At 33.5% G+C, this 26,012-nt stretch overlaps 1 protein-coding gene across 2 annotated transcripts in view; it reads left to right on the plus strand.

The window, feature by feature from the left end:
• The first annotated feature begins 6,506 nt into the window (after positions 1-6,506).
• Positions 6,507-26,012, plus strand: part of LOC149230651 (protein DETOXIFICATION 40-like) — an 84,545-nt gene continuing 65,039 nt past the window's right edge. For both annotated transcript variants that reach the window (XM_089376115.1, XM_089376114.1), the window contains exons 1-2: positions 6,507-6,913; positions 13,384-13,928. In XM_089376115.1, the coding sequence (XP_089232241.1) occupies positions 6,605-6,913; positions 13,384-13,928 (854 nt within the window). In that variant the 5' untranslated portion in view covers positions 6,507-6,604. The remainder of the gene's footprint in view (positions 6,914-13,383; positions 13,929-26,012) is intronic.

Consider the following 26,012-nt stretch of genomic DNA (forward strand, 5'->3'; position numbering starts at 1 on the left):
TTCAAAAGTTGTAACCATAAAAATTTAGGGTTTTAGTTTTCTTTAAACAATATATAATATATACATAGTTGACATTAAAATATTTTACGTAACATGTGGATTGAGACATTTTATATATGTATTACATTGTCCACATTAAAATGGTTTTTCAGTATTACTTTTTTTATATTAAAATATATTATTGAGGATCCATATTGAATTTTTTTAATAAATGAATATTTTTAAATGTTGCTTATTAATTTTATATTAAGAATTGAATGAATTACACACCTGTCTCTTATTATTCTTATTAGGAAGTAATTGATCTTTCCTATTTTATTTTTTAACATTCAGTGATTATTTTTCTTTGGACATTGAATATTTAATGATATACAACATTAAAATATTTTCCTTTAACATTTTCTTTTTATATATAAATATATTATGAAGTTGATATCTACATAAATTAGGGAACATAGATTTTTAAATATTTTATTTGTCTTGGGTTGAAACATTTTATTTTTATATATAAATATATTATGAAATTGATATCTACATAAATTAGGGAACATAGATTTTTAAATATTTTATTTGTTTTGGGTTGAAATATTTTTGAAAAGTACAAGGTTTAAACATCTTACTCACATGTTTATTTACTTTTAATTACTTTATTTTTTAACATTCAATTATTTATTTTCTTTGGATATTGAATATTTTATGATATACAACATTAAAATATTCTCTTTTAACATTTTCTTTTTATATATAAACATATTATGAAGTTGATATCTACATAAATTAGGGAACATAGATTTTTAAATATTTTATTTGTCTTGGGTTGAAATGTTTTCTTTTTATATATAAATATATTATGAAGTTGATATCTACATAAATTAGGGAACATATATTTTTAAACATTTTATTTGTCTCGAGTTGTAATATTAACAACAAATCCAGTGACCATATAGAGGGACGAGTGTCAACTCCACATTGAGCATGTACGGGAACACACATTCCCCTTATACACCTCCATGGAATATGCTGGAATATTCATAGTAGTATTCATAGATCAAGGGTTAATATTTATATCCAAGCTATTTATGTTCTTTTAATTAATTTATCACAGATTAATTAATTAAAGAAAATGCCATATCAATACATGTCATATTGGACATGTGGTATTGATAAGCCATAGTATTAGCCCATGGTATTGTAAGAAGAGTTATTTACAAGTTAAGAATGTATATAGTAAAGCAGGGGTGAATCTCCGTGGTTAAGAATATTGTTACATCTTTTTTAAAATTTATATATATATTTAACTCATATATTAATTCTTTTTATAATTAATTGGGCCAAGATACACTCTCTAACTTAGTATGAAAGAGATGTTGTAATGTCTTTTCAAACATTTTGACATAGTCAAATTACATAAAAATAAATTTGAAATTAAAATTAAATTAAATAAACAAAATTAAATGAAAAACCAAATTAAATTTTACCTTGCGGTTGACAAGAAATGAACATCTTTTTGAGTCCGAAAAAGAGAATCTTCTAAGAGTTTTGAACCCAGAGTTTTACGAGGTTTTTTTGCATTTTTAAGAGAATGTGTGCATTCATGGCTTGGTTTGTTGTTGGTCCTTAAGTTGTAGCATGTATTTTCTCATATCAAAGGTAAATCTTCTTACTTATAATTTCCTTTATCAACTTCATTGCTTTGAATTTCTTTTTGTGTGTTTGTGTGTATTTTTTACATTCATTTGTATGTGTGAACTAATATATGTCTATTGAAAAGATGGAATATAGGTTTTGAGCTTTAGCTACATATGAACTATTCAACAAGGATTCACAAGACAATTTCTCAATTCTTTGTTGCTGAAGATATGAACGAACTAAATTTGAAGTAGCCCGACCCAGTGTTTGGAACAAACAATGACTCTAAACACAAATAAATAAAAAAAATTAGAAAAACTCTAGTTTTGGCATTTATAAGTGGGTAGACAAGTTATAAAAAACATATTTCTAAGCCCAAGAGAATATCTACTGATGGTTTTGAACCAAACTCGATTTGTAGAAAGGAGTAAGTTCTCTCCATCAAAAGCATGAGCTCGATCGAGCCCTAATGCCGCTGGTTAACCACACAGGCTACTTGATTGAAGGTTAATTTAATGTTTGATTGAGAAATTTTAATTTTTAATTTAAGTGCTTGATCGAGCTTTTAAAGTCCTAAAAATTATAGTTCCAACACTTTTTTTGTAGATTTCTCTGCAACCCTATTTTGTACCCTATCAGATTTATGGCAGAATTTGTCTTTAAGTGGTGAATTTGATCACGTTGGATTCGTGAAATAATCTTCTATCCAATGATTGACACTTTCGAATTCATATGGTATTTTTCATCTAATATCTTTTAAAAATAACGCTTGAATTTGTTTTGGACAATTTCAAAGGGGTTGAATAAAAAATCAATAACATAAAATATACACGATGAAAAAATTTCAAAAAATATCACTATTTTTGTTTATGAGTCTCTTCAAAAAGGTACACTTCGTTTTTAAATTTATTTAAAGAATTGAAAAAAATCTTAAGTGAACACATGTGTCTCTAAAATGCAATTGAAATATTACTTAGCCAACTTTAAAAAATAATAAAAATATAGTTTTGCATAAAAAAAATTGATATGAAAAACTTAATTCTCTATCATGCTCGTATATATATACATATATATATATATTATTATCCATTATAGACTAAGTTATGCTACATGAACACACACATACCTCTTACGTTTTTGCAAAAAATATCATTAGGACAACAACATAATTCTCCACATATAGTCTTCTTAATCTGAATCAAAATTCATAATTCTTATATGAATTTTGCGAGATGCAATTTGATAAAAGAGAAAAAACTTGAAATTTCATCACCCTATATAGCCCAAAAATATAACCTATCTTATGCTTTCACCCTAAAATTTATTTTACCACGTTCATTAAAAATACACCCACTGGAAAATTTTTGATAGAACTTTTTGTTGACACGAAACCTAAGTCATGAAAGAACTTTTGATTACTCCTCACCAACAAGATGGGTATGGGTGTTAGGAAATCTAGAAAGCCTCTGCACTACAAGATCCTCTTTAAAGATAAAATGAATTTAAATTATTCAATGGATATGTAAGCTTATACTTCAGAAGGAATGAATCTACAACGTGTAACATTGTGAATTGAACTCATGTATATCATGATCTTTCTTAATTTTATTATAACATTTATAAACATAATTGAACTAAATTATTTAATGAATACATAATTTTAAAACATTTATAAACATGAGTGAAATCAAATTATTTGATGGATATATAATTTTTAAACAAAATTAAGTTAAAATAATAGTTAATTTATTGTTAGTGGTTTTTGGGTTTTAGATAGCTCGTAGTTTTGATAAAAATATTTGTATGGAAGAATGAATAGTAGTAAGTTCACTACATGCTTAATTTGTGGCTTGAAAAACCACGACCTAGTGACATAAAGATAAGGTGAATTCTCTTGGCTTCCCATAACCCAGGATACTCCAATACAAGCACCCATAACTTTGTATTTAAAGACTTTTGAGAACAAATTGGGTTTCCCTATCTTCCCATAACCCAGGGTACTCCAACACAAGTACCACATCTTTGTATTTAAAGACATTATGGATTTTTAACAAATTAATTTCGAATATGCAGTCAAACATAGAATATGGATTTGGCTTCACAAGTTCCATGAGAGAGAGTCTCCTCTCAACTTCTAATTCTTTTTCAACCTCATCTAACTTACCAGGGACTCCACTTATCCAGCGGTGCAACGGGCAGGTCGTAACAAGCTTTCAAACTCTCATACGCAACCCAAAAATCGGCTTGTTGTAGGCCTGTAGGCGTTGCAAAATATTTTTGTAGTGCCCCGAAACTTTGTCTTTACTATTCTTGGATGCCCCTGGTTTCAATCGATTCTTAGTTATTCTTGAATTCTTAATAACGTAAAATTTCTCCTTTGTCTAATCATGTAATGTCTATGTTTTGTTTCCATTTGTTTTTGATGTTATTTTTTTGTTGCTAAATAATTTATATTTTAATTATAAATTTATTAAATAAAATAAATTTTATGAAAAAAATAAATGTTATATTATTATAATAATAATAAATTATTTTTAAGCTCATAGTTAAGTCACTTATAAATTGTGTCCTAAATGGTTTAGATCTCTTTTGATAAGTCGTAAGTGGACCTTCTAAATATAAAAACACCTTTTAAAATGACATGTCAATTCTATTATTATTTTTGTAAATGTGAAAAGTTGTATATTTGATTAGTAGAAATTGAATCCTAGCTCTAGTTGAATTATGAATTACCCATTCAATGTGGGCCTTTAGAAAGGTCGCAAAGTGTACATTTTTTTTATTTTGAATCTGCGACCTCTTAAAAATAAACACATTCTTAGAGTAGTCACTTGTGATATATGTGTATGAGAGAGTAAAACAACAAAATAAATAATTAAAAAAAAACAAACATACTAAAATAAAAACGCATCTTTTAAAATGACATATCATTATTATTTTTGGGTGTAATCGGACTGTCTTTTTCAAAAATCTCATACTAAGAATATTTGAATCTTGTTTTTGATGGTGAAAATAAATTCAGCACTATCAAAAACTTATGGGCACCCAAAATATTGAAGACTGACAATTGTAACTTGGATTTCTAAAAAATTCTACCTAATTTTATAAAAAATGTAAAATGCTATATATTTAACTAGTAAAACTTTGGGTATATGCTACATGTACCTAGTAATGTAAACTTTCTCCTTTGTCTGATCATGTAACTTATATGGTTTGTTTTGTTGGTTTAGTTTTTGTTTTTATTTTAATTTTAATTTTAATTTTAATGATATTTTATATTTTAATTAAAATTTTATTAAATAAAATAAAAATATTATAATTTTATATTATAATAATAATAATTTATTTTTAAGCTTAGAGTTAAGTTATAAATCAAATTGAGTTTAAAGATGTGTGTCCCACTTCGTTTATATCAGGTTTATTTTTTTGCTAAGTCATTAGTGTATCAATTAAAATTAAAAACACTTTTTAAATTGGCATGTCAATTTTATTACTATTTTTTGTAAATGTGAAATGTTATATATCTTATTAATATATTCTAAATTTTGAAACTGCAATTTTAAAGAAAAACATATTCTTAAAAGGATCACAAGTAATATATACATGAAGAAAGAAAGAAAGAAATTATTTTATATCCTAAGAGTTAGCTACCAACATATTTGCATAATTTTAATAAAAAACATGTTCTTAAAAGAATCACAGGTAATATATAGATGAAGAAAGAAAGAAAGAAATTAACACACTCTTAAAGGAATCACAGGTAATATATACATGAAGAAAGAAAGAAAGAAATTAACACATTCTTAAAAGAATCACAAGTAATATATACATGAAGAAAGAAAGAAATAAATTATTTTATATCCCAAGAGCTAGCTGCCAACATATCTGCATAACTTTCCCTGATGCCTTTGAAGGCCTCACATTCTAAAATGAAATGTTTTTCTGTTTCCATTTTTTCGGAAGAACAAAAAATGCATACTCTTTCCTCCCACACTTCTTTTGGCCTTTTCCAACCCCTGTTTCACAATGGAGTTGATGAGAATTAGTCCTTAACTGAGCAATAAGAATTTTGGCTCTCCAAGAGATATTGGTCTCTATGTATGCTTTTGGTTGATGACTATGAGTGGAATTAAACACTTCAATATAGTAATTTTTCTTTCTTCCTAGCTCCTTATCCCAAGTACATAACAAAAACTTTTATCTCTTTGTTGTTTATGGGACACGCGTTCAAGCAAATACCCCATTTACTAAACCATTTGTTATTTTGCTGCATCCAAAATTTTTTGCTTTTGCACAATCTATCGTTAAAGACAGTGTTAGGTCATCTACCCTCTTTCATCATAGCAATTGCTTCAATAAGAGCAGTCATGTTTCACTTAACAAGATATCATATGGAACTGCACCTTTAATCTTAAATTTGTTTATAACCAAACACTTCTGTAGATATGTTAAAATTAAAAACACATTTTTAGAATAACATGTCAATTTCATTATTATTTTCTAGAATTGTGTCAATTTATAGAGACAGTCAAAATCTCCCAAATCTGGCCATTCTCGTTTCAAAAAATAAACAGTAAAAATGCTTGAATTCTGTGTTTTTGGTATTGGAAATGGATTCAAAAACCTCTAAATACCTAAAATCTAAAATCTTGAAACTTAATCGCTGTAACCTGAATTTCTAAAAAAATTACACATAATTTTATCAAAAATGTGAAAAGCTGTGTGTTTGACTGGTACGACTACTAATATGACCGGTAGAACTATGGGTAGATAACGAGCATTGTCAGTGACGCACGTGATGATGATGGGAAGGGGACCAGCTATTCATGGGAAGGTGGACACAAGAATCTGGTTTCTTTTTACTCGCTTTATTCATCTGTTAATATTCTTCCAGTCAGGATGCGCACAAACTTTTCACTTGCTCTGGTTATACTTATATCCCTCGGCAGGGGAGAAATTGAAGAGTATTCTCTCAATGGAGACCGGTGAAGTGGAGGAGCATCTCCTTGTTGCTGGCAGTAGCGGCCATGTGGATGATATAAACCGTCTGGAACTGATTCTGTTGAATGCAGATAACCAGCCATGGGCGAAAATGATGAGAGATGCTCTGTTCTTGGAATCCAAACTGCTATGGGGACTTGCTTTACCAGCAGTGGTGGTGTACGTGGTGAACTATATAATGAGCATGGCTACTCAGATCTTTTCTGGCCATCTTGGAAACCTGGAGCTCGCTGCTGCGTCTCTCGGAAACGCAGGCATCCAAAGTTTTGCTTATGGACTCATGGTATATATACATTAAATACCCTCTTCATTCATCTAGTGCTATATATCATGGTATATATACAATAAATACTCTCTTCATTCGTCTAGTGCTATATATCATAGTTCAGTTGGATCCAAACCTTTGCTTATGCACTCCTGGTATATATACAGTAAATACCCTCTTCATTCATCTAGTACTATATATCATGGTATATATACATTAAATACCGTCTTCATTCATCTAGTGCGTTGCATGGTTCAAAGTTCAGGGAGTTGCACAGATATGTTCACTGATTGTTTCCATGAGTAGATTTGACTGTGTGATTGTGATTTTCTTGAAGTATTTAAATTTAATCTGGGTTGCCAAGGATTTGATTAAATTTGAGTATATAATGATTAGATTTCAATTAGTTATATATGATTTTTAATATCAATTTTAATGGTTTTTTAATGAGATTCCTAATTTATGATTTATTACCGGTTGTATTACATTGAATGGATTTAACGAGATTTGAATCCTGTAGCTTATGCTTTTGGGATTTTTGTAACATATAGCTTCTCATAGTAGTGCATTTGAAGAACATCGAAAGGACTTCTTGTCCCAACATTTCGGGATTTAATTTTTCCAACATTTCAGGGATTTACCAAATTTGAAACTTGTGATCTATTGTTTCTCAGAAACTTACATTTGAAATCTCATATTTACTAGGAATTTAGAAATTGCATTATTTTTCAGTAAAATCAATCTATTTAAATTTTACAAAATACAAAAATAGGTTTTCATTTATTTATATACAAGTCACAATTAAAAATTAAAATTAAAAATTTTATTATTGGTAGTAAAGCATAGTGTTTTGATAACAATTGTGTCAAACGTATCTAAATGTCAAAGTGAACTACTCACTCTACCCATCATTGCGGACAAAAGTTTGAAAGATAACTAGTGACTTATTATTGGGGACAAAAGCTTGAAGGATAACCAATGACCCATCATTGGGGACAAAAGCTTGAAGGATAACCAATGTGGAAAAAAGATTAAAGAAAGAGTTCAAGAAAATACATTGAAAAATACATAAAGTTTAAGGAGAAAGAAAATATGAAAGTCTTAAGTCTATTAAAAAATATAATCGAAATCAAAATAAGAATGAAACATAAATGGGTGGGAGCTACGAACAAATCAAAAAAGGGAAAAGAAAAGAAGGGAGAGGAAACTAAAAAATCCAAACAAAGAGGAAGTTGAAAGAAGATCAAGTTCACAAAACAAAGGAAAGAATGTTAACTCACATATAGGGGATGAATGTGAATTTGAATCACTCTCAAGAAGCTAATATGCATGAAGATCTCTAAGCTTAGTAAAAAATAATTGGCATGTTAGCTTATTTTTTCACATTTGAGTTTATAGAATTCACTTTTTCATTTGAGCCCAAATAACTCATTCATTTGAGCCCAAATATTAAAAATATGAACTAGCAACTTCCAAAGCTTAAATGTTTTTCTTGATCAAGTAAGAGTAGGACCTTCTATTAAGCTAGCCAATAATACATAATTTACATGAAGCCGCACTCGCTCTGTGAGAGTTCAACAGTCAACAGGGCAGGTAGAAACCGAACCACTCACCCAAAACCATGAGAAGCCTAAACATGAAAACCGGGGAGAAACCCGCAAACAATTAGGGCAAAAGACCATCTGGTAGTGTTGATGTGCACCAAATGAAACCTTTAACTCCTCGGAAGACGAGTCCACCTAACCAAGGGCCATAAAAGGCCCCAAATGATCTGCCGAGGGTCCACAAGAAGTCCCACCACAAACCACACTTAAAACTTTCAAATGGACTCGATGAAAATTATAAGCATAGCACTCTAAACTTTTTTTGGTCTGAAATTCCCAACCAACTAACACAAACAAATCACCACTGTTGATTACCCGACTTAGGTCCAATGGCCTTCGTGAATATCAAGAGGACGAGAAGCACGAGAGTTGGGCGGTTTTCTCTCACCTCGCACCACAACGTGTCGCACGAAGAGTGGAATCGAGGGCCAACCTCAAAAAACCAAAAACCATTCGGACCCTGCCCGATATACCACTTGTGGTTTTGAATCGGTTGTTTCGTGGAAAAGCATACACGCTCTTTCACCAAGTGATGTCCATTAGTCCAGTCCAGCGGGCAATTCTTGAGCCATTCCAGTCCACCCAAATTCTCTGTCAAACCCCAACTAAGCAAAATGAAAATGGACGACCAAACTTGTTGTACTTTCTGAGTCAGTCCTTTCATCATTCAATCAAAAGTACACCGAGTTTTGGAAAACAGCTAAACCAAAGGGTCAGACAGTTTAGGGTTCTCCCTCATCTCGCCTGTCTCCTGAATCCCTTCGATCCATCCTGTTAGTCCAAAGTTCCATATCTTGGGTCTCCTGACACAGACACTCCTCCCATAATTTTCCTGTAGGTAACGAATCCCAATCATACCTGGAATCCCTGTCCCTATTGGTAACTCCTTCGTTCGCCAACCGATCCACTAACATGTTAGCTTTCCTTTTCACATGAAAAAATCTGACATTTTTAAGGGTTTGCAAGTGTGAGTAGATACAGTGAAAAACCTGCAAAATCTTCCAATGCTTTGACACTTTATCTGGAGAGGTTCCATTGCATATTTTCCTAGCTGCTCTAATAATCAATTCCGAATCTACTTCAATTATAACATTGTGTGAATTTGAATCCACTGAGATTTCCAAACATTGCTCTAATGCCATGAGCTCAGCCATGTTATTAGTGGCCTTCCCCAAGTGGCCATGGAAGATTTTCTTTATTTGCCCCTGATCATCTCTTATGGCACCCCCAAAGCCAGCTAATCCTGGGTTGCCCTTAGATGCTCCATCAATATTAACCTTTAAAAAACCATGAGGAGGGGGCTTCCAAATGTTAACACCTATAACTTCCAAAGCATAAATGTTAAAAATGAATTAACATGTCAATTATTTTTCAGTGAGCTTGGAGCTCTTCATGTGGATCACCCTCTTCAAAGTGGCTCAAATTCATATTTATTTTGTGAGTTAAATTCTTTTCAAGAAGCTTTCATTTCCAATCCTCCATCCACCCCTCATTCTTTTCTCGGTCTTGTGATCTTCTTTCAATTTCCTTTTTTTTCTAGGTTCTCTTTCACGGAGTCAAGTTTACCTAACAATAACCCCTTAAAATTCGACTTAAGTTTTCCTAATAATGCCCCATTAAAACCTGTGTCGAGTTCCCATTGACCAAATCCCGCCAAAGGGCCAAGTGAGCCAACATGGCTCACCTCAACACCCTACCCATTCAAACTTTATATCTAGGTATCTAATAATTTGGAATGCCCCTATCACCAACATCTCTATCTTCCACAGCGCACCAAATTCACGAGTGAATTCCTACCATTTGAAGCAAACAAACCATGATAATTCGTTCCATTCAGGTGGAATTTCAAAATAGACCCACCCCTCAAATTTAACCATTTTCACAACTCCCTAGGCGGCAATTTGCCCATCAGATTTGAAGCATTTGTCTACATCATTCTCCAAGAGGTTTGACTTCGTAGGATCTTTCTCTCTCGGCTTCAACCTCATCATGTCCCTCTATATCATTCGTTAAATTTCATTTCATCGCTTACATCCTTGACATCTTTACAATGGAGCCTTTCTGAGTCTTTTAGAGGCTTCATTACATGCAATCTATGTGCACAAAACTATGGGCAACCAAAACCATGTGCCCAAAACCACTATTATTAAGTGAATAACTTTGACTCTTCCATTAAATTTGCCTAATATTATTTTATTTGTGTGATCATTAATCTCCTTCTCATTTTTTTCACCCCAATCTTTTTCTAAAAATGCTTTGGTGAAACCCCTTTTTCTTTTTATTTTTAATAGACACCTCTCCAACATCTATTTTATTTACTATATCATTTGTTGAAATTTACTAAAGAGATATAAATTTAAGAAGTAAAACACAAATAATAAACTCAAGGTTTATCTTTAGAAACCCCTATCTCGGAAAACTAGCTAATAGATTATTCCATTAGTGTCCCTTGGCCAAGCCCATCAACTAAATGTTCATCCCTCACATCCCTGGCGTTTTTACAATAGAGCCTTTCCAAGCTTTTAAAATTCTTCTTTACCTGCAATCTATGTGCACAAAACCATGGGCAACGAAAACCATATATACAAAACTACTATTGTTGACTGAATAACTGTAACTCTTTCATTAAATTAAGTTTACCTAATATTATTTTATTTGTGTGATCATTATATCTCCTTTTCATTTTTTTCCAACTTCATTTATTTTTCTTATAAAGCTTTGGTCAAACTGCTTTTTCTTTTTAATAGACATCTCTCCAACATCTATTTTAATCATTTTTAATTATTAAATCAATTATGGTTAAAGTTTTTTCTTATTATAAATTCTTTGAATAATCTTTTTTCTCTCAATGTTTTGGTATTTTCAAGAGTTATGCTCTTAAATATTTTATTTAATCATTTCTTCACACTCTTTTAAGTTTTAAGCTTTTGTTTTCTATAATGGGTGGATTGTCCACTTGAAACATTTAACATTTCAAAACATTTGACATAATTTTTATCCAAAAAAAAACTATGCTTCAAGATAAACAACTATGAAAATCTACATTCAAGAATTATTAATAGTGTTAGATAATACTATTTTCACATATTCTTTTAAAAATGTTTATTACTAAGTTAGGTACTGTTAAAATTTGTGCATTTTGAAATTATTTTTAAAACACGGACATTATAAAAACCATCTAACCATCATACATTTTTCTCTTTTTTGTCTGAATTTAGTCATAAAAAAATTCACTAGATTGTGTATTTTTGTTATTTAAAATGTATTTTTGAATGCATAAATGGATTCAAGGCTCACAAAAACCCTTAGAACACTTGAAATGTGCAAATTAGAGAGCTCGAACTTACCATTTCAAAAAAAGACACTAACTATTAAGCATTTTTATCTTTTTTTTTATCTGAATCCAATGATAAAAAATTTCACAAGATTGTGTATCTTTTTTGTTTAAAATGAATTTTGGATTGTCCACTAGAAACATTTAACATTTCAAAACATTTGACACATTTTTTATCCAAAAAAACTATGCTTCAAGATAAACAACTATGAAAATCTACATTCAAGTATTATTAATAGTGTTTCATAATACTCTTTCACACATTGTTTTAAAAATGTTTATTATTAAGTTAGGTATTGTTAAAATTTGTGCATTTTGAAGTTATTTTTAAAACATAGACATTTTTATAACAAGAGTCTAACCATCATACATTTTTATCTCTTTTTCTTTCTTCCTTTTTTTTTGGTTCTCTTCTGAATCTAGTCATTAAAAAATTCACTAGAATGTGTATTTTTGTTATTTAAAATGTATTTTTGATTACATAAATGGATTCAAGGTTAGGACGCTTGAAATATGCAATCATAGAGCTCAAACTTACCATTTCAAAAAAAGACACTCTAACTATTAAACATTTTTATCATTTTTTATTCTCAATTTAATAATAAAAAATTTCCCCAGATTGTATACCTTTATTATTTAAAATGAATTTTTGATTGCATAAATAAATTCAAGATCTTAAAAATACTAAACTCATATAAATCAAAATATATCTATAATAATATATAAATCTTTCATATTTAAAATTTTTTATGTAAATAAACTGTGAATGTTATTTAAATAATAATTAATTAATAGATCATATTTAAATAAAATAAATTTATATTAATTATTTTTTAAAATATTATTATATATCATTTAGTTATTTTTTTAATATTATAATATTAAATAACAATATATTTTCCATTATGAAGAATAAATTGTAAAATATTTCAAAATTTTCTATACATAATTTAATAGGTTAAAAAGTAGTATTCTTTTTTTTAAGAAGATTTTTGGGCGGAAATCACATTATAATATTTTTGTCCATGCTTTTCAAACCAACGAGTGTGGTTTATCGTCATGAAAAAAAAAGTGTTTTCTGCTCAAAAATCTTCTAAAAACTTGATATGGATCACAAAAACTTAAATTCGACAATATTCTTCTTTTTTATATTGGCATTTTTTTTTTCTAATTTTATAAAAAAATTCGTAAAAAATTATTGGAGTTTTAAATTTAAATTTTGAAATACGCATAGTACAAATGTTTTTCAAATTATTAACTTTATTTAGTAAAAAATATAATAAAACCCAAAATACCACACAAAAAAATTATATGACCAAAGAAAAAAACCCCAAGATACCACCCAAAAGAATTTATATGGCCAATTCCGAGGGGCTAATCCCCGGATCCCACCAAAAACTTATATAGCCAAATTGCCATCGGAAAACTAAAACATAGAATAGTTTGATTGCTCTGATTAAAAAGTTGAAATCTCACAGAACACACATATCCTTTCTAACGGTGGCATCAAAATTTTGAGTCTGATGATTTCTCATTTGATTTTGTAACAGTTAGGCATGGGAAGCGCAGTGGAGACGCTATGCGGGCAGGCCTACGGAGCGAAGAACTATGATATGCTGGGCATTTACCTGCAACGATCCACCATCCTCCTCATGCTCACAGGAATACCTCTGACACTCGTTTATGTATTCTCCAGGCCCATACTTCTCCTCTTGCGGGAATCAGAAACAATAGCTTCTGCGGCCGCTATATTTGTGTATGGCCTCATCCCGCAGATCTTCGCCTATGCCGCCAATTTTCCAATTCAGAAGTTCCTGCAGGCCCAGAGCATTGTAGCGCCCAGCGCCTACATTGCATTTTTCACGATATTCGTGCACCTATTTCTGAGCTGGATCGCTGTTTACAAGCTGGGTTGGGGAATCTTCGGCGCTGCGTTCGTGCTGAGCTTGTCATGGTGGATTATCGTCATTGCGCAGTTCGTGTATATCATAAAGACCCCAAAATGCAGGTACACGTGGACTGGCTTCTCCCTCCAGGCGTTCCATGGTTTGCCCTCATTCTTGAAGCTTTCTGTCTCGTCTGCCATCATGCTCTGGTAAGATACCCTCCAAGTCTCTCCGGTTGTGTTCATTTTTTTTTAATTCAGTAGGGTCATTTTCTTTACTACAAAGCACTCTAGGTACTTCATATAACCATGAAACAACCATGGAAGTCTTTTTCACTTCCTTGCACAACAAAAGTAATATCTTCCCTTTCCCTACTCAAGAGTCTATTGAGGATATTCTCACATACCAATTTCTTTAAATGTGGGTGGAAAAAGTTCAATTTGTAGAATGTTTGTTGGGATTAACTTGTAAAAGTAAAACTTTCAAAAAATCAATGAGGAACAATAACAAGTGGGTGAAGGCTTCCTAACATGCCCAATCTCCCAATCTCTACATTCATATATGGCCTCTTTATATCTTTTCCAAGATCTACTAAGCCTCTTCAAATTGTTCATTTTTGTCATCTTTAGGTATGGTTCATGAGTAACAATGGAGAAATAACATGAGAAATGAAGAGCATGAACATGAGAACGAGAATAGTGGGATGATTTCTCATGAGAAAGAAGCATGATCTATACACTTAGTAGGTATCCCAATAAACAACCCATCACAATGGATTTTTGAATACATTTTATTATTGTTTACTAAGAGTTAGTAAATATGTTTCTACTATCTAACTATATTTTGAAATAACATATATTTGAAATGCACATTCAATTAAAAAGAAGCATTAACACATCGATTTATATTAGGGAAACTTGCTTTAGAAAAAACTGCCATGAAAGAATGGTGTTGGTTGATTCGTTTAATGGAAGGGAAACTACAAATTACATTGGTTCTAATTGAGAAAAGAAAATGTGCATGGGACTTCAAACTAGTACAATTATTTTCTTTCCTCTATCTTAACTTGCAATCTTCATTTAGAATGAGAATGGTTTATTAGACCTTGAGCTAGCTTCAGCTTTAGGTCTCCCTCTCCAATTACTATCACTGCCTCAAAGAACTCTTTCAAAACACTATTTAAGAATCAATGACACACTTTAGCTTTAAATAAGGTAATTCTTTGACTCCAATTCAATAACCAAAAGACACCTTCTTTGTCAATTGAAAGGGAATTGAAAGGTTTAGTTATGACACTTCAATTTCCTTTGAGATTATTTGAATGCCCATTTTCTCATCCTTTCATATACCAAAAAATTCATTTACTCACTATAGTGGTTGCTTGTCTTGCCATCAAATTAGGTCACTAGCTACAAGCTCTATCAACCAAAACAAAATAAGAAGGGAGAGGTCAAAGCACATATTAACTTCTTAGGAAAGCAAGGTTCACCACACAAAGGGTGAATTCCACTGGTCTTCATCTAAACTAGCATGATTATCTTCCCTTAATGTAATGTGAATACACATTTTCCTCAACAAATGTGAATTCCCATTGTGTAAATAATCATGACCTTACTCACATTTATGGATGTCATTGCCTTGTAGCGTATATGGTAGTGAATACTCTCATGGAAAGAGGCATAAGTCCCTACATATATATGGAAATGGTATCTTCATTTAAACAAATGTGAATACCCTTTGTGGGTATGGGTGTGGTTTCACTTATCGATGTTGGTGCAATCCTTTGTTGCAAATGGTGCAAATGCCTTCAACTATAATGTTGCAAGCAACCTCATCTACATTTGTGCAAAATTTCCTTTTCCTTAAATACAATTCATTGGTATGGGTGAAAACATCTTCAACTTCATGGTGCAATCATGCTATGTGTTATGATTTTCTTAATGAATGGGTGATGTCTCTCCTCAATCCAAGGATTCAAGCTTCTTTCATTCCACAAGTTGTGATATGTTCATTCACTCTAGACATTGGAACCTCCCTTAACCTCAAGAATACAAATTGCATTCAAGTGTGAAATCATGTCAACCTATGTGAAATTTGTTGAGCCCCGAAACCACACTTTTCCTATACATTTTCCTAAACCTTTTCCATCCATCTAGACCTCATAAGCTGTCAAAATCATTGCATATTGAGTTTAAAAGAGCACATAAAGTGGTTTTCTAACAATGTTCTGTGTTTGCTGTTTGAACTAGGTTTTTGCTCATAAGCTGCGGAATCTTGTCACTTTCCGCAGCCAGTCCAACTTTCCGCAGCCTTTTTGTTAAAGTCTATATTGCAGGTGTCTTCAGGCAAATCGAGCCACATGGGCAAGTTGGAAATGACGTGGACATGGATCGAGTCCTATTGGCTCAATCGGATTCATCATAGGAGGCCATGGTCAACGGTGGTCAAACGGTGGTCAACAGAAGAGTCCCACGGCAACAGAACTCCGTTTCCAACCACGTGAAGACTTGCGTGGCCGTTCCTAGATCTCTGGGGACATATCAACACCTGTGGACTGCTCCATAAGGCGAATCCAACAACCACCCTCAATAGATTTAATCATCACGGCAACCATGATGCTAGATCCATGGACATTGTCGTTCACGTGTCCTCTATCAGCGCAGTTTTTAGGAAATCAGTTATGTAGCCTTATGTTATAAATAATGCATTTCCATACGCATAATAGTTAGTCTTTTGGTAATGCAATTTTGTTGTTAGAAAGCCCCCTGTGCCGTGGCATTATTTCGTTATTATGACTGCATTTTGAATATATGAGAAGACTCTGTTTCTGAGTATAATTTGTGGTTGATAGCTGTTGCCCGAGGTTGTGCAGAGGGCCCCTGCACACGCCGAGGTTTTGTTTTATATTGTTGTACACTTTCATGTTGTGTTTCTTTACTTTCATTATGCCATAGTTATTCACTTGTATATATTGCATTTCTTATGTTATTAACGTTTTATTTTTTTCCATAATTTTACATGCTTTACATTGCTGTTAACGTTGATCAGTGTATTTGTTCTAGATTACAGTAGGCAGCCCGGGCATTTGCATATAGTTTCCACAATGACTAATGACATGGAATCAGTCTTGTCTTTCTGCTGATTTATTTTTCTTAGCTTTTAATTCCAGCACTGTTTGTTTATTTCAAGATTGTTCATTGGTTTTATTAGTTAGATTAGATATTAAATTTCTCATGTCATTATCAGTTACATCCAAAAGCCATAGCGAGAGTAATGGTGAGGGATTGAAGTATGAGTGTGTAATTTGATATTAGTTTTATTTTTTTGCAAATTAGATATTAAATTACTCATATCATTGTCAGTTACCTCCGAAATCCATAGCGAGACTAATGGTGAGGGATTGAAGTGTGAGTTTGTAATTCGATATTAGTTTATTTCTCTGCAAATTAGATATTAAATTGCTCATGTCATTATCAGTTACCTCCGAAAGCCATAGCGAGACTAATGGTGAGAGATTGAAGTATCAGTGTGTAATTTGATATTAGTTTTATTTTTCTGCAAATTAGATATCGGATTGATCAGGTTGTTGATGATTACCTCCGAAAGCCATAGCGAGACTAACTGGCGAGAGGTCAGAATATGAACTGATATAATTTGATTTTAGCTTTACTTTGCTTGCAATTTTTAGATTTATTTGAGTATAGTTTCTTTTGTATTTAGACAGCAACAGGAATAATGGTTTCATGATCAATAGTTCACTGTTTGTTTGATTAGAATAGTGGCACATTTTCATTTTCTTTTAGGAATTAATTTCATCATTGCATGTTTTAAAACCTTTTTGAAAGTTTGAAGTTTGGGAAATCATTATAAAGGACATCATTGCCTTGAACATTTATATCCATACTTGTCTTTTAGAATTTCCATCTCACATTAGGAAATCAACGAAAGTAAACCCAAAAACAAAATAAAAATCAAAAACGACAAAAAAATAAGAGATAGGTTATTTTGCACATATAGTGCGCCACACTTCAACAGTTTACGACTCCCGAATTGACAATTAATATAGCAATTTAGGACACTCTAAATTGACCAAGCATTTTGGCGCCGTTGCCAGGGAAGTGTAACCAGGTAGCCAATTTCTTAAAAAATATATATATATATTCAAAAAAGGGAAAAATTGATAACTTCTCAAAGTATGCTCTCCTCTTGCACCTAGTGTGATTTGGAGAATCAGAAAAGAGAGTTATTGGTTCAATAATTTCTTGAGTATGCTCTCTTCTTGCACCTAGTGTGATCTGGAAGATCAGAAAGAGAATTATTAGCCCGACTTGAAGAAAAATAAAAAAATGACATGCATAGAGCAAGAGATTCTAGGGGAAGGTTTATAGCTAGGGCAAAGAGTTCGATTTTTACAACTCCATCTACTTAAAGGCATAGACAAGATACACCTCCATCATCTCCAACTCACACTCCCAGCCTTAGGATTCCTGGAATTCAAGGGGCAGCAGCTAAATTAGGAGACTCTCCCACACTATCCACCAAATCTGACTTAGGAAAAGAACCTTTCTTCACTTCTACAGGGGAACATATTGTAATCAAAGAAGTAGAATCAGCTGAAGTAGAAGAGGGAGAAATTCCTCCTCGTTCGCCATTAATAGAAGAACCAGAGGATTCTGAAAACTCTGAAGAAACTATCATGACAGAGGAAGTAGTAAACGGATTTGGAGGAGGAGGTAGAGGTAGAGGTAGAGGAGGAGGAAACAATGGAGGAGGTAGAGGTAACAATGGGGAAAATAGGGATGGAGATAACTCATTTGGATTTCCTATAGTTGATGAGGAATCTCATACAACAATGAAAAACATCTCACCAGCTGTCCTCCCAAACTTTTATGGGTTGCGAAGTGAGGATCCTGAAACATTTCTATTTGAGTTTGAAGTCGTGTGCCGAACTTATGACTATATGGAAGACTCTCAAAAACTCAAATTGTTTCCTTCAACATTGAAGGGAGCTGCTTTGAAATGGTTCATGGGATTAGTCACTCAATCTATTAGGACTTGGAATGATATGAAACAAACATTTTTGGATAGATACCTGGACTATTGCATGCCCACCAACCATAAGGATGAGGTATTCAAAATGGTGCAAAAAAAGGATAAAAACTTGGAGGATTTACTTGAAAGATTTCAATACAACTTAAAAAGAGCAAAAATGAGTAACTTAGATGAGGAGACCTTGAAAGCCCTTCTATTAAAAGCCATTAGAGATGAATGGATAGATATTTTAAACATGATGGGAAAGGGAGATATTTCTCAACTTCCACTTCGTGACATAACAGAACTATGTGTCCATCTCTCAAGGGGAAAATCTAAAACGGGAAAAGGGCCTAGATATCCTTCTCTTATTAGAGCAAACAAATCTGCAACTGGATCAGTAAGTAGGCCTTAGTGAACAACTAGACACCCTTAAAATACAAAACAAGCAGAAAGCAGAAGCTGAAGCCTTGGCCATCTTTTGTCCAAAATGTAAGAAGAAAAATGCTCTAAGAGAATGCCCATTGGATGCAAAAGTTGTAGAAACATGTATGATTTGCTCGGAAAGCCATGAGACCAAGGATTGTCCTTCAATTCCTGGACTCAAAGCTGTCTTTCAAGAAGATCCAAATTCAGTAGAGTCTCTCTGTTTTGTCTCAAGGAAACCTTGGCAGGGGCAACAAAATCAAGGGTTTAACAACCCCATGAACTTTCAACCCCCCACCAAATTGGAATCCTTGGCAACAACCTTGGTCCCAACCTCAAAATCTATATCAATCATGGGTACAAGGTATGAAAAATCCTTATGGGAGATTTGCTCAATTTTATCAATATCCTCCATATTTTCAAAATTAACAAGCTCCTCAACTTCCAAATCAAAATCCACAACTTTCATTGCCATTTCCACAACAACAACAACCTTTTCAACAAAATCCAAATTCTCAACTCTTGCTTCCATTCCAACAAAAGACAAATCAACTACCAACTCAGTCATTGCCAAATCCCAATAATAAAAATCCTCAGAATGCTTACATGGTAGAAGGACAACAATTTCCTACCTATATGATTGTTCCTCTCAATGATGTACAACTCAGATCTGGTAGAGTTTTAGAAAAACCTTCTATAGATGCTCAAAAGCAAAGTATTTCTGAGGAAGATTCTCTTAAAGCCAATAAAGGTTCTGAAGCATCTCTTCAAAACCTAAACACTCAAAAAGAAAAAGAAAAAGAGTCAACCCCCACAACTCCTATAGTTGAGCAACCTGCATCTTCATCTACACCTCCTTTCCTTGAAAGATTAAAAATTGACAAAGGGGTGGAAAAACAAATCTTGTTGCCTGACTATGATTTCCTAGATGAATTAAAGAATGTCTGTATCAAGATTCTCTTGCTACTAGCCATTAGAGAGATTCCTATTCTAGCAAAAACAATAAAGGAGTTGAGTCTCAACAGACTAGGAAGGAAACCAAGAGATACAAGAAGAATTCACCTGGTAGGAAAAATTATAGATATCATGATGGGAAAAATTACCATGCAGAAATATGTAGATCCCGGTAGTCCAATTGTCAGGACACATAAATGGGGTAGAAATTCCAAATACTTTGATTGACTTCGGGGCTGCTATCAACATTATGAGTAGACAGACTATGGAACAACTTAAACTTCCTAATATTGTTTTTATACCTACCTTACTGCAACTTGCAGATAGATCAATAATCAAACCAGATGGTGTATTAGAAGATATTTCAGTCTCCCTAGATTCTTGGGAATATCCAGTAGATTTCATTATTTTGACTCCCAAGAGTAATTTAGGAGGGCACCCACTCATCTTAGGAAGACCTTGGCTAGCCACAGTTGATGCTTTCATTAGTTGTAGATCTGGAGATATGTACTTTTCTGATGGTAATTCGACAAAGAAGTTCAATTTGTATCCCCCAGCAAAATCAATTACAGAAGTAGGAGATAACGAATGGGTCGATGATGAGGACACTATACAACCTGTCTTTACCATTTCTGAAATCAGTGAAGATAGTCAAATTTGTGACCACACACAATTTCAGTTAGATTCTGACATTGAGTATTTATCATCAAGACAAATGTCTCTTTACTCTATGGAAGATTTCAGTAGTTCCGCCATTGAGATTTTTCCAGGAAAAACATTGAATATCAATAAAAATTTGGAAAAGTCACAATAGGAAGAGCTAACCAAAATATTGCAAAAACATTCTACTGCAATTGCATGGGAGTATAATGATATGAAAGGTATTGACCCTAAGACTTGCATTCATCACATCTACATCGAGGAAAACAGTAGACCAATCAGACAACCTTAGAGAAGGATGAATCCAAACCTTAGGGAGATAGTGAAAGAAGAGCTCCAAAAACTACTCAATGTAAACTTCATTTATCCAATTTCAGATAGCCAATGGGTTTCTCCTTTGGTTATAGTACCTAAAAAGAATGGTAAATGGAGGATATGCATTGATTACAGGGAATTGAATAAAGCAACTTTGAAGGATCACTTTCCTTTTCCCTTTATCGATCAAGTATTAGATACACTAGTAGGCAAAAAGTACTTTTCATTTCTGGATGGTTTTAGTGGCTATAATCAAATTCAGGTAGCACCTGAAGATCAAGATAAGACCACATTTACCTATTCATGGGGAACTTTTGTTTATTGAGTGCTTCCTTTTGGATTATGTAATGCACCTGCAACATTCCAAAGAGCAGTACTAGGAATCTTTTCTGATCTAATCCATGATTGTGTAGAGGTCTATATGGATGATTTTACAATTTATGGTAATTCATTTGAAAAGGCATTAGAGAATTTGGAAAAAGTCCTTATAAGATGTAAAGAAACAAACCTTTCATTAAGTCATGAAAAATGTTTTATGATGTTTACTGAAGGTATTGTTTTGGGAAATCACATTTCAGGGGATGGAATTAAAGTCGATAGATCAAAAGTTGAAGTCATCTCCAAGTTGCCTATTCCAAATTGTCAAAAAGATTTTAGAAGTTTTCTGGGATTTACTGGGTACTATAGAAGATTTATAGAAAATTTCACTAAAATAGCATCTCCACTCTTCAAATTGCTTACAAAAGACTATGAATTCAAATGGGATCCTAATTGTCAATCAATATTTGAAACTTTGAAAGCAAGAATATCTGAAGCACCCATATTGAGAGGACCAAATTGGAAACTTCCTTTCCATATTTCTACAGATGCTTTAGATATAGCTCTAGGGGCTGTGTTAGGTCAAAAGGATTTATTTCCTTATGCCATTTACTATACCAGTAAAAATTTAACTCCCACTGAGTTGAACTATACTGTGATTGAAAAAGAGTTCTTAGATGTTGTTCATGCAATCAATAAATTTAGACATTATATAACAGGCTATGAAACTTTTATTCATACTGATCATTCTGCAATTAGATATTTAATGAACAAACTTGTTACTAATGGCAGAGTTACAAGGTGGCTCTTACTTTTACAAGAATTCAATATTACTGTGTTAGATAGACCAAGGAAACAAAATACAGTAGCTGATTTCTTGTCTAGGATCCAGAATACTAAAGAAGATTCTCCTGTAGAGGACAAGTTTCCTGATGAATATTTATTTGTAGTAACTACTAAGAACCTTTGGTATGCAGATATTGCTAACTATTTGGTTATAGGGAAACTACCTCCACATCTATTTCCTAGTGAAAGAAGAAAGATTATTCAGGAGAGTTCAAAATATTCATGGATTTCTAACGAATTGTTTAAAACAGGGCCAGATCTTGTGATCAGAAGATGTGTTAGGGAAGATGAGATGCCTGACATCCTCAAGGCATGTCATGATGAACCATGCGGTGGACACTTTGCTGACAAAAGGGCAGCCTATAAAATCCTCTCTTTAGGATATCATTGGCCTTCCCTCTTCAAAGATGCAAAAGAATATGTCAAAAGGTATGACAGTTGCCAAAGAGTAGGGAAATCGACCCTTTCAAATGAAATGCCACTGCAACTGCAGGTACTCATCGAACCCTTTGAAAAATGGGCTTTAGATTTAATTGGACCTATTAATCCACCATCTAAACAAAAGAAGTATATATTGGTATGTATTGATTATGTCACTAAATGGGTAGAAGCCGAAGCATTATTTTCTGCTACTGAAAATTCAGTTCTTAATTTTCTTTATGAGGATATTTTTACTCGCTTTGGTGTTCCAAGAGAAATTGTAACAGATCAGGGAAGTCAATTCACATCCAACCTGGTGGAGAAGCTGATAGAAGAATACAAAATCAAGCACAGAAAATCTACTCCTTACCATCCGCAAGCAAATGGCCAAGTGGAGTCTACAAACAAAGTTATTGAAGGCATCATCACCAAGATTGTTCATCTACACAGAAGAGATTGGGTAGAAAGGCTTCCTAAAGCCTTATGGGCCTACAGAACTACATGGAGGAATACAACAGGACATTCTCCCTATGAACTTGTTTATGGGAAAGAAGTCCTACTCCCCATTGAGTTTCAAGTCAAAACTTTCAAGACGACAGTTCAATTGGGGATGGATCTATTAGAAGCCCAAAAGCACAGAATGGAGCAGTTGAATGAGCTAGATGAGATCAGACAAGAGGCAATTCTAAGAACTGATCTAGTTCAATATCAAACAGCTAAATGGCATGATAAATACATCAAAGAGAAAACGTTTCAAGGAGACTGGGCATTGCTATTTGATTCCAAGTTTAAAGACTTCAAAGGTAAATTTCAGACTCATTGGCTTGGGCCATATGACATTGACAAAGTCTTTAGCAATGGAGCGGTAAGAATCAAAACCATTGATGAATTTCAAACTCCTCTTATTGTGAACGGCCACATATTAAAGGTCTATCATAAGCCACTCTCAAAAGAAGAATTCGTTAAAATGTTTCAAGATAGTTCTGCAATAAGGCTGGTGAAGAAGAATCCTTCTTCTCCACCAGCCTAGCCTTTGTTCCTTTCTGTTCTAAAAAAAAAAAAAATTGTATAAGCTTGAAAACCAATCACAGATTGGCAGTCTTATACAGAAAATACAGGGCGAAAATTAGAATCCTCTGACACCCTATATTTTCCAAAGAAAAAAAAAAATTCCCATTTTCATTCCACTCCACTTCATTTTCATTTCACTCCATTTCATTTTCATTCCACTCCACTTCATTTCATTCCACTTTATTTCATTCACTTCATTTCATTCCACCAATAAAAGTTTTTATGACCATTCTCATTCATTCAGTCATCATTTATCCATCTTCATTCAGTCAAATGGTTGTTGTATCAGTTTCCGCAGCTGAAACCAATTTCCGCAACCAAAAGCAGTTTCCGCAGCTATCACTCTGTTTTTCAAAACTAACAGTCAGATGTTAGTTTTATAATCATGAAATCAAATGCAGGTATGACCAAGGACATATTATGAAGACATGGGGGCACTTAAAGGCATCAATAAGGAGCAGCTGATCAAGGGTTAATGGACAACAAATGGCAAAAATTCCAAGGTATGAGTAAGAAATTTATTTCAAATAGCAATTAAAGCACATTTTTGCATAGTTATTAAACCATAAGCTCCACTATATGCAATGATTGGCATGATAGCCTCCATAACCATTCCACGACATTCCTCCATGAACCATGCATTTATTTTCCAAACGGTCTTATGATTAGCCTTCGGATTTAATTTGTGTTGGCTGCATTTTAACACTCCACCTGTAATCATGAGGACGTAGTCGATTTGACTACGGCTCTTCTCAGCCGCACAAAATCCGCAGCCATTTCATAAACGTGTTCACGTCTACTCTGCAGTCACTCGATTTAAAATTCCGCCGGATGTACTTTATTCCCCCTACTGTTCTATTGACATCATGGCTGCATTTCCACCTTGCTCACATAAGCCTTCGCCCCATTTCACGAATTCACTTCCGCTGCCTGTCCTTTATTTTCCGCTCACAGTCACTGGTTTTCTCCATAAACTCTGTTCACTCCCATAACCTAGCCGTCTCACTTCCGCTAAACCCTCCTCACGTAGACAAATTTTAAGAATAGAAGGAAGGATGGGTCTGTTGTTGAGGGCAGAACCGGAAGGGCCCAAGTTTTTGGAAGGATACCCGCAAGTGAAAAACATACTGAAGAAGGCAAGATGGCTACGGTTTATACAAAAATTCAAAGGCTACAATAAGGAGATTACAAAGACTTTTGTGAGGTCTTTTAACGGCCAAGAGGTGGAAATTGGGGACCTTAAGTTTACAATCACCAAAGCATCCATAGTAGCCGCTACAGAACTTCCACAGGAGGGTGAACGCTGGTTCAACAATAAGAGCTTTGACGAGAAGGCTTGGAGAGTCATACTATGCAAACCAGGTATGGATGTAACTATATTCAAACGAGGAATTCCTGTCCATGCTTTAAAAGAGGAGTGGGCCAGTTTATTGTTAATTATTCAAAAGTTCATTACCTGTGAGGGCCGTTTCGGGTCAATGTATATGTATCATACCCGGTTGTTGATGAACTTTTTAGAAGACCAAACCCTCAATCTGCCCTACTTTTTATTGTTGAGCTTGAAAAAGATGTGCACAGCAGTCCAAAAGAATATAGAAGACATAGAACCCCATTTGTATCATCATGGGCTTGTGAAAATTCTAATTGAAGACCAGTTGAAGAGAAAAAGGGATAGCTGGGAACGGATTTTGGTGAGAAACTACTTTCAAGGGTCACCCGAGGTACCTGAGAGTAGTACAACAAGAAGGAGTAGGAGGAAGGAGACAAGTGTAAGAATTCAAGACCCTCCTATTAACAAAACCAAAGTTGATCAAGAAGAGAGGCTGGAAAGAACAAAGGATAGAAACCAAGGAAAATCAAAAGGGAAACGAAACATAGAAGTTGTATATCAAACTTCAGAGCCTTCTCAAAAAGAAGACCACCAAACATTGTCTGAAAGATTAGCTTATCTTCGAGAACAAGCGGCTGCAACCAAGAAGAAATGAAAAGGAAAGCAGAGTATGGAGGAAGATACTAGTCCACAGCATGTAAGAAGAAGCTCTAGGCTTAAAGGAAAATTAAAGACAGTAAAAACCAAAGGGGCCCACTTTATTTATTTGGGGGAGGAAACCACAGAAAAGCCTCCAGCAACCTCTCCTGACCGTAGCCCACACTATACTTCTATTTCACAGCCAGATGTTGACATGAGTCCCTCTCGGCAAAATTTTGAGATCAGTCCCTCTCAACAAGATTTTGGGGTTAGCCCAAGGAAG

The sequence above is a fragment of the Pinus tabuliformis genome, chromosome J (genome assembly GCF_031772625.1).
Source record: "Pinus tabuliformis cultivar Carrire ecotype Pingquan chromosome J, CPIR1, whole genome shotgun sequence".
Classification (NCBI taxonomy): domain Eukaryota; kingdom Viridiplantae; phylum Streptophyta; class Pinopsida; order Pinales; family Pinaceae; genus Pinus; species Pinus tabuliformis.